General features: G+C 35.0%; 1 protein-coding gene across 3 annotated transcripts in view; it reads right to left on the minus strand.

The window, feature by feature from the left end:
- The window catches only part of LOC149786358 (transmembrane protein 135-like), a 352,299-nt gene that overhangs the window by 22,337 nt on the left and 315,303 nt on the right, over positions 1 to 14,659 (minus strand). For all 3 annotated transcript variants that reach the window (XM_089976786.1, XM_089976785.1, XM_089976787.1), the window contains exons 10-11: positions 10,123 to 10,263; positions 282 to 380 (exon numbers count right to left, since the gene is read on the minus strand). In XM_089976786.1, the coding sequence (XP_089832912.1) occupies positions 282 to 380; positions 10,123 to 10,263 (240 nt within the window). The remainder of the gene's footprint in view (positions 1 to 281; positions 381 to 10,122; positions 10,264 to 14,659) is intronic.

The following is a 14,659-nucleotide window of genomic DNA, read 5'->3' on the forward strand; positions in this document are numbered from 1 at the left end:
GATTTATCTCCTGTTGTATCAAATGTCATCAGAATTTTATGAACAATACAAAACCCATTTCCCAGCCAGGAATTTATCATCAACATGCTTCATTGAATACAAGATTCCCAGCTTAGGTAAAGAGCCATCACATTATGACCACTGAAGTGAAGAAGAACATTTTGGGCAATCATCAAAACTGTGCCTTACTTTTCTGATATTTATTTTGTCACACAATTCGCTGACACATGACAACCATACCTGCTACTACCGACTAACTAATAGTTCTTTACGGTACTTACTGCATGAAACACCATGGCAGTTGAAACTGAGTATATTATGATGTCAGCACATCTGATATAGGGTAAAACTCCAGCTGCAATTCCTTTAAAATACAACACCTGATGAAAGAAAGTAAAAACAATTAAAACTCAGTGAAAAAGCTACAAGTCTGACAATTCACGTCTCAAAAATGTTCCATCTAACCGCATGCAAAAATATTCCATCTAACCGCATGCAAAAATATTCCATCTAACCGCATGCAAAAATGTTCCATCTAACCGCATGCAAAAATGTTCCATCTAACCGCATGCAAAAATGTTCCATCTAACCGCATGCAAAAATGTTCCATCTAACTGCATGCAAAAATGTTCCATCTAACCGCATGCAAAAATGTTCATGAACTAGATTTTCCTAAGTTTTTAGCTAAAAATGCAACAAACTTTTATTACAAACCTTTTGAGCAGGGAACAAAATAACACTTGCATTAGAAACAATCGAAAGATACATGTCTGTCTCTGGTAAGATTCTGATCTTCACAACTGTGTAAATGCAGGCCCAGCTCTTGTCGACAAGGGCAGACTACTTCCAGGTATGATCCTTTCAAGTATTTGGTTATCTGCCTGCTTTTACATATCCCATGTAGAAGTACATTTTATATTCAGTTCAACACATATTTATGGGTCTGAATTTGGTAATAACTTTCAATTTATACAATATACATTATTTGACCAATTAATAACTGTATTTAAATTTGCATTTGCCTGAGATCTGTAAGCTATTTTTCTATAACGTTTTAATAAATATGTGACACGTTAAACATCCCCAAACCTTTTTCATAATACTTAGGCTATACATGATTTTCTATAAAAAATTCTTGAAGATATTTTTGAATCGACTTAAAAACTTTAAAAAAATATCTAATCAACTGCAAGAGAGATAATAAATAAAAGTGTGGAATTATCCTGAATTTGAATTACAATTTTCTGATCATTACCAGTATATTATTAAAAAGTATCAGCATACATTTCTGTAAATCTATTTATATGTAATATAAATGTATATTTTTTTCTAATTTATTTATTCATAAAAAATTTTGGAAAAATAGCATATGCCACAGATCTATCCTTCTGTTTTCTAAATCATATTTATTTATTTTCCTAAGACTAAACATACAATAATCTTTTACAAAATTGTCTTGGCCATCTATTACTTCCCTACATTTTGGCTCTAATTTTATTTTGTTGAATTCTGTTGTCAGTTAAAATTACTGGCAACAGAGAAAAGAAAAAAATATGGGCAACTACTTAGTTTTTTATGATAACTACACTGATATGTGAGAGAAAGAAAAAAGTGTGAATATATTAGAATTACAAACTGTTCTGCAAAAAATGAATGTTAAATACATTTTAAATGAGTAAGATCAGCAGTATTCTCCATAATGCCAAATAACTGTATACTCTTGCCTTCATATGATGATAATGCCAAATAACTGTATACTCTTGCCTTCATATGATGATAATGCCAAATAATTGTATACTCTTGCCTTCATAATCATTTTTATTTATGGGTATAACTTTTAATGTGCCAACATCTGTTTGAAAATGTTTTGGCTTGCCTATAACTTGCAGCAGTTTGTCAAAAATACATTAAAAAATATTTAATATTGAGAAATTCCATTTACTGACAAGAATGAAAATAAACTAGATTTGTCAGGGTTGAATGGGGATGGGTGAGACTTCAATATGTTATAAAATATCTATTTAAGTTAATACATGATTTTACAAAAGTGATGTTTAGGGATATATTTTCAAATAATATAAAATTAGTATTTACTGAAACATTTAATAATTAAATGTTAAGAAATATTTTATTTTAATAATTGAACCTAACAAAGATCTACACTTCAGCTTTATAAATTATTCTTGGTATTTGTCAAGCAATAAAAATGCTAAAGCCTTTAATAAAATTCTCTGGTCTCCATATGACCATCAGCATTTCAGCTAGAAAATATTCTAAAATAGTTCAAAACATTAACAAATCCAACTACCTGTAGTAAGGAATCAAGAAAATGTGTGAAAACTTCCCAATGTTATATATTAGCGATAAAAGTAAATACATGATTAAAACAAGTTGAAATTTAGATGGATATATATATATATATATATATATATATATATATATATATATATATATATATATATATATTTGTGTGTTCTAAATGGGTGGAACGAGTTTGGTTTGATACAACATAGGAATATATCAAGACCATCAGACCGAGACAAATGTTCCTATGCCATATCAACCTAGTTCTTTTCCCCAACTCGAAACAAAACATTTACGTGGTTTTGTATTTATTACATACCCCTTTTTATTCATATGCTCTTTTCAATTTTTGAAATGTATACTTTTAAAACAATGAATTAGGCATTTGGAGTTTTTGTTTTATGACAGATTTTGTACAACCCTATGAAAAATCTCCATGTATATACGGTGGCTAGGCTTAGATATATACATGTACTATGCAGTCCCATCATCCATCTGCATTACAGATATGGTAATTACTCTTTAGCTCTGAATTTTAAAAAATGGTGTATCGGACATATGAATGGATTTAAACTGCAGTCATAAATAAGTAGATTTTGTTCCTTACTTATCATTTGGAAAATACAATTTGGACCAGTAAGTGACCCTTTTTCTAACACCCTGCTTACCAAAAACACACACTCTACTTCAAAACAAATCAAACTAACAGTAATTATATACATTCAATTTTATACAGAAAGCTCATAATTTATAAGTACTCTCAAACTGTTTTTATGTTTTTATTTAATATAAGATTTTATTGATGCATTGAAGAAAACGTGATATGATAAATTAGCCATATATTTTACAGAAAACCAAGGATTCTGCATCTTTCTAACATACAGATTAGATCTTTAATATTTATCTGGATAATTTTTAACAAGAAACTTCTAAACAATATCGCTCAGTTTTCTTGTCTTTATTTTCTATTTGAACAGTCACAAGAATTTAAAATGTAAGCAAACATATACTTCCCTATGTGGGCCCCAGTGATGATAAAGTATTAACAACATTGTAATAAGAAGTAATTCTTCTAAATTTGTATCACAGTCAAAAGAACTGCTGCTCTCTTTGATATGTCTACTTTATATGTTGCAATACATAGTCTACCATACTTGTGAAACCCTGAAGCTGAATTGGATTTTAGGCAAGCTTGGAATGTTTGATAATCTTCTCTGCCTTATTATTGCCATAGCTGGGAACGAGATCAACAGGTGCACAGTTCAAAAGATTTTGTTCTTCAGTTTCTTTGACCCCTTATTTACAGTTATTGCACCAAGAATTTAGCACTTTGTGGCAATTAGCAAACTCATTTCATGTTCAAATTTTGTAGCCATAGTTACTGTCCCTTAATTATCTGTTTATCTTGACATGACTCCTGGAGTCTTTCTTACTTTGCCTGGGCTTTTTTTTAAATAAAAGATTTCAGTGGAAAAGTAATGCTCTCTCTCTCTCACGTTTGGTGTCACTTTGCACACCTACTTCATCTGAGAAAGCATTGTCAAACGTCTTGTCCAAAATAGTGTTGTCAACCTCAACACTGTTGATACCATCAAGAACCAATAAACTAATCATCGCTGCTTATTCCCCAATTATCCTAAGTGACAAAAGCTGCCATTTTCACCCATTTCTTAAAAATTCAAACAATTTGTTAACTTTTCTGAATTTAAAATATATAGTAATAAATCAATCCCAATAACCGCTCCTGTAGCCTAGTGGTTAGAGCTTCCGCCTCGGATGCGGGAGGTCATGGGTTCGATCCAAAAAAAATCCAAAACCAAATCAATCCCAATATGTTATAAGTAGACTATTATTGAAAAGCTCATGTTGTAAGAATAGTTTGTTAGTGATACAGACATTTTAGGTGTTCAGTATGGAATCATGGATTGAACATTTGTCATTTGTATCAAATGCCAGAACAGTAATCTAATATTAAATGGGTATGTAAAATATATATATATATATATATATATATATATATATATATATATATAGAGAGAGAGAGAGAGAGAGAGAGAGAGAGAGAGAGAAGGAATGTGTTAACTGTTAACCATATTCTAAAACAAGTGGCTGAAAAGAAAATGACCACCAGACTGAAACCACTGCAATTACTCTAAATACTGTGTAAACCAACGGTGTTGTCAATGGGCAGCAATTAAAACTCCACAAATGGTAATCACACAGTTTTCTCAACAAAGCTGTCAACATCTCTAACACAATAATTTTGCAATTTTTTTTTATTTCAGTTGTATGCTATGGAAAATTTCCCTTTGATAACCTCATTTTGTACATAATTAATTTGGTCTTCAGATCTGCAGATCTGTGGTACCATCTTGAAAAAGCTTTATTCTATGAACCAGAGTGATTTGACTTAAGTGTATATTTGGGGAAATTACTTGCATATTTAGAATTGTGTTCAGATCTTTCCACGCACTTTTAAAGGAAAATAAGGCTCATCTTTCACATTTTTACAAGCGAGATTTCACTATAAATTCTGTTGTCAAAGACAATATTTATGTTGTGAAACAATTTTGATATCAGAACTAGATCCAGTTGGCAGTTGTATATATTTTTTCATTTCATTCTAGGCAGTAAATTACAGAATTTTCTGAGATAAATAATATCAATAATTCAATGGTGTGAAACAAGATATATATTTGCTCACTGCCCATCTACAGATACTGATAACCTTATGACCAAGAAATTCCAATGTCTAATGGTGAGTAAACCCTACTCAGAATGAAATAGAATGAACCACGTTCGAATCCAACAAAGAGTAAGCGCTTTTTTTCCCCCATTCTTTTTAGGTGCTGATTGACCTTGAACTGGGAAAGAGAATTAAATTACTACATTTTCTTTGCAAATGTGCACAAAAACCACAGAACATAAAAACTGTAAATCAATGACATCATCCATGATTCAGTAACAAATAAATTGCTTCAATCTGTTACACCTATGTTTAGCCAATATGTTTGAACATAAAATAAAAAGACAATTTGCTTGCTCTGAGTGAATAATGGATGTTTCATCTCACAGGCAAATATCATATGCACAATATGAACAAAAGAATTAATTCTCAGGACAAGGTATTCAGGATAATATACACTGAACATACTGTTAGGTGTGAATGGGCAGAAAAGCACACTAATTGATCATTATTCTGAATGTCCTCCAAGGCTGCCTCAACAAAATAATGCTCTTGATTGGATGATGACCATAAAATGCTTTTATGGTAAATAAGGTAGTTTCCTCAGATGCGGGTTTGAATACCAAAGACTTATAAAAATGGTATTAGCAGCTGCCTCCCATGGTGCTCAGCATTAAGATGTTAGTTTTAGGACTGGTCAGCCAGGTGTCAGAATAATATGACTGGGTGGGACATGATGCTACAGCTCTGCAGCATGATGCCCCAATGCTAAAAATCACTATTAACTTCCACACTGCTGACATTGCAACGATTATGGCTGGAAATTTTGTAAGGCCATGTTAAAATTCAAAATAACACACACACACACACACACACACACACACACAAGGTAGTTTACAGTACCAACAAACTCCTGCTTTACATATTGTTGTTTAGAGTACCATCAAACTCCAAACTCTTGCTTTATAGAGACTGTATTTTAGAGTACCATCAAGATCTTGCTTTACAAAGACTGTTGTTTAGGGTACCATCAAACTCTTGATTTACATAAATTTTGGCTTAGAGTACCATCAAACTCTATCTTTATATAGACTGTATTTTAAAGTACTAACAAACTCTTGCTTTAAAGATTGTGCAGTACTATCAAACTCATGGTATATAGAGATTGTAGTTTAGTGTACCATCAAACTCTTGGTATATAGAGATTCTAGTTTAGAGTACCATAAAAATCTTGGTATATAGAGATTCTAATTTAGAGTACCATAAAACTCTTGGTATATAGAAATTGTAGTTTAGTGTACCATCAAACTCTTGGTATATAGAGATTGTAGTTTAGAGTACCATAAAACTATTGCTTTATAGAGATTGTAGTTTAGAGTACAATCAAAACTCTTGGCATATAGAGATTGTAGTTTAGAGTACCATAAAACTATTGCTTTATAGAGACTGTAGTTTAGAGTACAATCAAAACTCTTGCTTTATGGATTGTAGCTTAGAATATCATCAATCTCTTGCTTTATGGATTGTTGTTGTTGTTGTTGTTGTTGTGGGTTTAACGCCATTTTTCAGCACGATAGGCTATACATGGCAACCAGTATTAATGGTGGAGGAAGAACCCGGAAAACCCCGGAAAGAACCACTGACCCACGAGAAGCTACTGGCAAGCTTTCTCACATGCCCACATTGGCTGAATCTTAGACTCAAACCGCCGCAGACAGAGGTGAGATGGCAGTGATCCGTAACGAAGAGCGCTTTAGACCACTCGGCCACTCGGGGCCCCCGCTTTATGGATTGTAGTTTAGAGTACAATCAAACTCTTGCTTTATAGAGACTTATTTTACAGCACCAGAAAAATCTTGCTTTGCATATATAGTTTAGAGTACCAAACTCTTGCTTTGTATTTTAGAGTACCAATAAATTCTTGCTTTACAGAGACTATGTGTGTGTGTGTGTGTGTGATTTGGATTTTTAACGTAGCTTTAAAAAAAAATCAATCATATCGCTATGATGTCTGCAGTGTGGCAGTTTATAGTGATGTCTAGCACTGGGGCATCATGCCGCAGATATGTAGCATGATGTCCCACCCAGTCACATTATCCTGTGGGGGACGCTCTAACCACTAGATATAGAAGCGGTCTACAGAGACTGTAGTTTAAAGTACCATCAAACTCTTGCTTTAAAGACTAGTTGCTTTATAGACTATTAATTTATAGTACCATCAACCTCTTGCTTTATACTTTGTAGTCTAGAGTACCATCACAAGCTTGCTTTATATGCTGTAGTTTAAAGTACCACAAAACTCTTGGTTTACAGACTGTTGTTAGCCTACCACAAGAATTTTGCTTTACAGGCTACAGTTTTAGAGTACCATCAAACTCTTGTTTTATAGACTGTAGTTTAGAGGACCATCATACTCTTGTTTCATGGGCTGTAGTTGAGAGTACCATCAAACTCTTGCCTTATAGACTGTAATTTAAAGTATCATCAGACTCTTGCTTTATAGATGAACTTAGAGCACCATCAAACTCTTGCTTTATAGACTGTAGTTTAGAGTAACATCAAACTCTTGCTTTATAGATTGTAGTTTAGATTACCATCAAACTCTTGCTTTATGGACTGTAATTCAGAGTATCATCAAACTCTTGCTTTACAGATGAACTTAGAGCACCATCAAACTCTTGCTTTATAGACTGTAGTTTAGAGTAACATCAAACTCTTGCTTTATAGATTGTAGTTTAGATTACCATCAAACTCTTGCTTTATAAGCTGTAGTTTAGAGTACCATCAAACTCTTGCTTTATAGACTGTAGTTTAGAGTAACATCAAACTCTTGCTTTATAGATTGTAGTTTAGATTACCATCAAACTCTTGCTTTATAAGCTGTAGTTTAGAGTACCATCAAACTCTTGCTTTATAGACTGTAGTTTAGATTACCATCAAACTCTTGCTTTATGGACTGTAATTTAGAGTACCATCAAACTCTTGCTTTATAGATTGTAGTTTAGATTAACATCAAACTCTTGCTTTATGGACTGTAAGTTAGAGTATCATCAAACTCTTGCTTTATAGACTGAAATTTACAGCACCTTCAAACAATTGCTTTATAGATTCTAGTTTAGAGTACCATCAAACTCTTGCTTTATACATTGTAGTCTAGAGTACCATCAAACTCTTGCTTTACAGACTGTTGTTAGACTACCATGAACCTCTTGCTTTATAGACTGTAATTTAGAGTACCATCAAACTCTTCCTTTATGGGCTGTAGTTTAGAGCACCATCAAACTCTTCCTTTATGGGCTGTAGTTTAGAGCACCATCAAGCACTTGCTTTATAGACTGTAATTTAGAGTAATATCAAACTCTTGCCTTATGGGCTGGAGTTTAGAGTATCATCAAACTCTTGCTTTATGGGCTGTAGTTTAGAATACCATCAAACTCTTGTTTCATAGAATGAAGTTTAGAGTACCATCAAACTCTTGCTTTATGGACTGTAGTTTAGAGTACCATCAAACTCTTGCTTCATAGAGTACTATTATAGGGCTAAATTTAGTTATTTCAGGTACTATGGTATTTATATAAGTTTTAGAAGAGAAGAAATATTTGTGTATAAATGTAAACAGGAATATTTTCCTTTAAATAAAACAAAATTGGAAAAACTTTTTTTTGAGGTGGGGGGCTAGTACATTCAAGAATACCTTAATACACTGATACAATGTAAAAAGGTACAATCACTTGAAAACAGAGAAGAACACCAAAATGATAAAACATTACCAATGCAATATGGTGACACATTACAATGAATCTTGGCTATGAAGCACTGTCAGAACTTCCTTGTTAGTTAAATACATAGCGAACATCTTCAGACTGTAACGATTTCATGTTCATGAATGAGCAGCTTCAATAAACCAATGAGTGTGGTCAAATATCAATCTTGGTTATAATGTAGTAACTGGGACTATCATATATAATATGTAATAATGGAACTATCTATATGTTAGCTGTGTTGCAAAAGTGAAACTCCAGCTATGAAGACAAACCTCATCTGGTTGAGGTCATAATCATTAAAACAAATGTCACTCAATCACTGGAGTTAGTCATCAAAGTATTGAAATATTTTGCAAGAAGACATTCTTTTGTATTATTCTTTTCCAAATTATCAGTGTGTTGCACTTACCAGAACACATCACATTTATGAAAAGAAGTTTGAGCACAGGTCAGTTTTCATGCATACATGAGTACATGAGCATGTGCATACATGAGTACATGCATACATGAATGCATGAGTACATGCATGCATGAATATATGCACACATGAGTACATGCATACATGAATAAATGCATACATGAGTACATGCATACATACATACACGCACACAAGTGCATACATACAAAAATATATGCACACATGAGTACATGTATACATGAGTACATGCATATATAAGCACAAGAGTACATGCATACAGGAATATATGCATACATGAGTACATGCATACACATGTGCATGAGTACATGCATACATGAGTACATGCACACATGAGTACATGCATATATGCACACAAGTACATGCATACATGAATATATGCATGCATAACTACATGCATACATGAGTACATGCACACATGAGTACATGCATACATGAGTACATGAATACATGCCTACATGAATACATCCACACATGAGTACATGCATACATGAGTACATGCATACATGAGTGCATGAGTACATGGATACATGAATAAATGCACACGTGAGTACATGCATACACATGTGCATGAGTACATGCATATATGAGTACATGCATACATGCACACAAGTACATGCATACAAGAATATATGCACACATAACTACATGCATACATGAGTTCATGCACACATGAGTACATGAATATCTGCACACATGAGTACATGCATACATGAATACATGCCTACATGAATACATGCACATGCACATACAAGTACATACATACATGAATACATCAATACAAATTTAATTACAATAACACCGAAACAGGCTAAAATGGAAAAGGTGTCAGGTGAGGGAGGCACCAAATAATATGCCATAAGTTAAACTATTTAATGACAAAAAATGGATAACATGTACACTAAATTGATGACCTATATTTTTTTACTTACCTCGGCCAGTTTGGTGGCAGTATAAAGAGCGATGGTTGGCCCCTTGTAAAACAACATGGACCAGCCTGCTAGAAATCCGGATAATAATCCATGAAGCTTGTCTTCCTGGTTACGTACCCGTCGTAACAAGCAATTCACTGCCTTCAAAACAAGTAGGAAATTTTTTAAAGTGCAATAAAATCTTTAATAAAAATGGGGTATGGAAAGAAATTCACTCAAATAAAAAATATGCCCATCACCTTTCCAACATCCATCCTCTAAATAGAAGAGGTAATCTCAGTTGAAAATAACTGAACTAGTTGCCCCCAGTTCAAAGTCAAGAAGGAAATAACACAAAGAAAAATTGCAGGATAAAATGGATTTTCTATATGCCCATCTTCGGATGGGGCCCCGAGTGGCCGAGTGATCTAAAGCGCTCTCCGTTATGGATCACTACCATCTCACCTCTGTCTGCATGGCTTCAAGACTTGGATTCGGCCAATGTGGGTATGTGAGAAAGCTTGCCAGTAGCTTCTCATGGGTCAGTGGTTATTTCCAGGGCTTTCCCGGGTTCTTCCTCCACCATTAATACTGGCCGCCATGTATAGCCTATCATGTGCTTAAAAATGGCGTTAAACCCCACAACAACAACAACAATAACATCTTCGGATGATGATCGCAATATATGTCAAGTTTCATGGTCATCAAATAAAAACATCAGACCAGTTGTGTAAGATTCTGCCAAAAAATGCATTTAGTTGTAAGTTAAAAAGAGCAATAACTCTTAGAAAACTGACTGGTGCACAGTGATTTGAAAGTATGCATATCTTCACATGATGGCCATAATATTTACCAAGTTTCAAGGCAATCCATATGAAACTGCACGACTAGTATTTTGGGACAGTTTTAACTCAAAGGCTTATGGTTTCTATCCCTCATCACTCATTAATTTTTGTTGCAATTTTTTTCCAATGCTCCTTCATAGCATACTAAAATAATATTATAAACCAAAATTAGATAATTTTGTTCTTGTTTTGTCAAGAAGTTGCCTTTTTAAATAACAATGGTATTACAAGTTGCTGTTGTTGTGGTTTTGGAAAAAAAACATTTCCTTAATATGAAACAAATTTATGTTTTTTCATTTAACATAATATAAATTTAGGCTCCAATATATAATTATGTTTGTTACTTCCAGGTGTTTCTGGAATAAAGGTACCCTATAATTAATTATATGGCACCATTAGTTAGTTTCACCTCGAATTAAAGCTGTGTTTGAAATGTAGTTTTTTGGTTGGGTAAAACTAAATTTAATGAGGTAATACTTACCTGTTGCTGTTGCATAGCTTATTCTTTTCAAGATGGAAAATTACCCTCAAACATGTGAAGAGAATTCATCGTCCCAAACAGTGACTCCATAAAGATCAAAAGTCCAGCCCATACTAATCTTGTACATGCACACTAAACATCATTCTTTTCCAGGACACAGCCTTAACTAGTGGGGTATCAGTGCAGCCAAGGAGGAGGAAATCTAGCAATGGCAATAGGTAAGTATTGCATCATTTAAAATTAATTTCACACACACACCCACACCACATTTTAATATTCAGTAATATATAACCTGTTGCTATTGCAAACCTTTATTTGTCAGTTCAGTGGGAGGCTGAATGACCTACAAATGGTGGTGAAAATAAAAAAAAGAAATATTTACCCTCACTGTAGAAGTGTATACTATAGATATATGATACACGCATGGGCCACTTTTTGAGCTACTGCTATTGGCCCCATAGAAAATATGCATTCACTTTGGTGAGCTAACAAGCAGAGGCAAAAAGAAGGAGGTCATGTGATATCACAATAACACAGCTTTCATCATGTCCTTCAGTGATGAATGAATTAGACAGGTCCGTACGTAGCAATGGCTCTAACCCCACGGACTTCGATCTTCATGAAAGAAGGTCCTTCTCAATACAGGAATGACAAGTTATTTGATAGTTAAGGTAATCCACCTCAAAATGGTGGACGATGAACTGAAATATCAGCTGAGCCCTTAAGGGTAGGAGAAGATGCTTTCTATCCTTCTGTCTCCATTAAGAAGTTGCCAAATAAAAAATTAAATCTCTGACTGGACATCAATGTTTACTTGATCATCCCCAACACAGATACAACTGAGACCAGAAATCTCAGCTGGGAGTGGACCAACTGATGGAAGCTGGTCTGCTGCTAGGAAACCTGGTTGAAAAAGGAGACAGGGGTGGGTGTGTGTGTGTGTGTGTGTGTGTGTGATTTGGATTTTTAATGTAGCTTCAACAATTTTTCAGTCATATCACTATGATGTCTGCACTGTGTTAGTTTACAGTGATGTCTAGCACTTAGGCATCATGCCACAGACATGTGGCATCATGTCCCACCCAATCCTGACACCAGGCTGACCAGTTCTAACACTAACCTCTTAATGCTGAGCTCCAAACCCATGACCTCCTGCATCTGATGCAGATGCTCTAACCACTCAGGCCATCAGAGCAGTCAGCAAAGGAAAGAAAACAACTAATAATTTCCAATGAACAATTTAGACAGCTTGGTTCTAGAGATGTGGCATGAACCTCACTGCTTTGCTTGACAAATGCTAAGAAAAGCAAGAGAACAGTTTCAAGGATAAGGTTCTCAAACAAAGCTTCAGTCAAGGGTTCATAAGGGACTTCAGTGATTGATCAAAAACACACCGAGAGATTCCATCTTAGCGTTAGCGAGCAAACCACTGGTCTTTGCAATGCAAAACATCTGATCAGGTCTGCTATGTGAGAGTCTGTATGACTAGCTGGGCCCACTAAAAATTTGAGTGCATTGAAAAGGGCTGCCCTAGGGTCACTGATAGTAGAAACTGAGCAATGCTCTTCTTCTAAATGGAAGAGAAGAAAATCAGCCAATGCACTTATACAGCCACAGTTAGGATTAATGTGTTTCCTACTGCATCAATTGCATAAGATTCTCCACTTGGCATCATAGACCTTGTATGTAGATCATCTCCTAGACTGAGTCATACACATGGCAGCTTTGTTCATACCCTTGTCCTGGCAAATGGTTATTTAAGATGAGCCAGGTTTGATGGTGGAGAATATGCAGGCTGTTGTGTTGGAGACAGCCCATGTGCTGTGACAGCAGGTTCTTCCTCTGGCAAGGTTCATACAGAATTCTGAATGATAAATTAAAAGACTTTTCCCAACTTTCAAAGACCACAAACAATAATTTCCAAGACCTATTTTCGCTAACATTTTGTATACAAGTTATGTTATATGAGAAAACAACGAATGCAAAATACTACAATATTGTTTAATGATGGCCAAACAAACGCTCATTTGTGATTGCAGTGGCAATGAAACTGAGCAGGTCGTCAAAAGAAAGAAACCAGGAAAACTTGACTACATCTTAATCTAACAACCTTGGACAATTTTATTTGTGATTATGGAAATAAATTAAAATGTTTGGGTTTATTACAATTTTCAGAGATTTTTAAAGACCTCAAGGTAATCTGCTCGATTTTCCCAAATTTTCAAGGCCTTGAAAATGCTGCCTCATTTTTCCCAAACTGTCAAAGACCTTCAAAGACTGTAGGAACCCTGTCTGGGGTTATATCCTTGGCTGATCCACCAGCTGATCATCCTGACAGGTGGGAAGGCATACATGAACACACGATCCAACTTCAGGCTGAAAGCATCCACTGCCCAGGTTTTCTGATTGGGGATTGGTGAAAAGTAAAAGTGGAACTTGTTTGTTTGGCTTGCTGCAAACAAGTTCACAATGGATCTCCATCAAAGCCAGAAAAGGGACTCTGTTATGGACTACTGTGAGGACTATCTTTCCATTCTCGAGCAATCTGTCCACCAAAATATTCTTTTTGCCAGGATTGTGGTAAACTGGGATGGTAATCCCTTCCAAGTTTGCCCAGTGAAGGAGGTTTCACCCACCCACCCCACACACACATTTGCCTCCTTGTTTGTTACCACCAACATGCTATCAGAGGAGATCATCATGCAGTGACCCCTTACTCTGTTGACACCCTCCCCCCCCCCCAAAAAAAAGGATAAGAACAGTTTGCCCTAAATCAAACTTGTTAGAATCCATGAGGAAAGACAGAATATTTTCATTCCTGTCAGGCAAAACTAAATGACCCAATATATCTCTGTTTTGGGAACTTAAAATGACAACTATCTCATGGAACAAATGGACTGTTCCCTAGTGGTAGACTCAACAGAAGGGTAAGAGTGACTCTCAGTGCTCCTGGGATGACTGGGGAAAGAAGGTCTTCACCTTCTCTCCTTTTTTTGACCCTACTTTGTAACAGGAAGCTGTTGGTCCATGGCCTGCAGTATCAACCTCATTAACATGGATCAAAGGCCCTTAAGGCTATGACTGTATGCATGGGAAAGGTTAATCATTTCCCTGCAGTGGAAAGGCCCTGCATTCCGTAGAGATTTAGTTGGGTTATAGGAAATGGGTGATGCCAATACAATCACCTTCCCCAAATTAGCATCATTATACTGATTCTCAATTAAAAACAGGA

This window comes from Sinohyriopsis cumingii, chromosome 12, assembly GCF_028554795.1.
Source record: "Sinohyriopsis cumingii isolate HCF-2022 chromosome 12, ASM2855479v2, whole genome shotgun sequence".
Lineage (NCBI taxonomy): Eukaryota > Metazoa > Mollusca > Bivalvia > Unionida > Unionidae > Sinohyriopsis > Sinohyriopsis cumingii.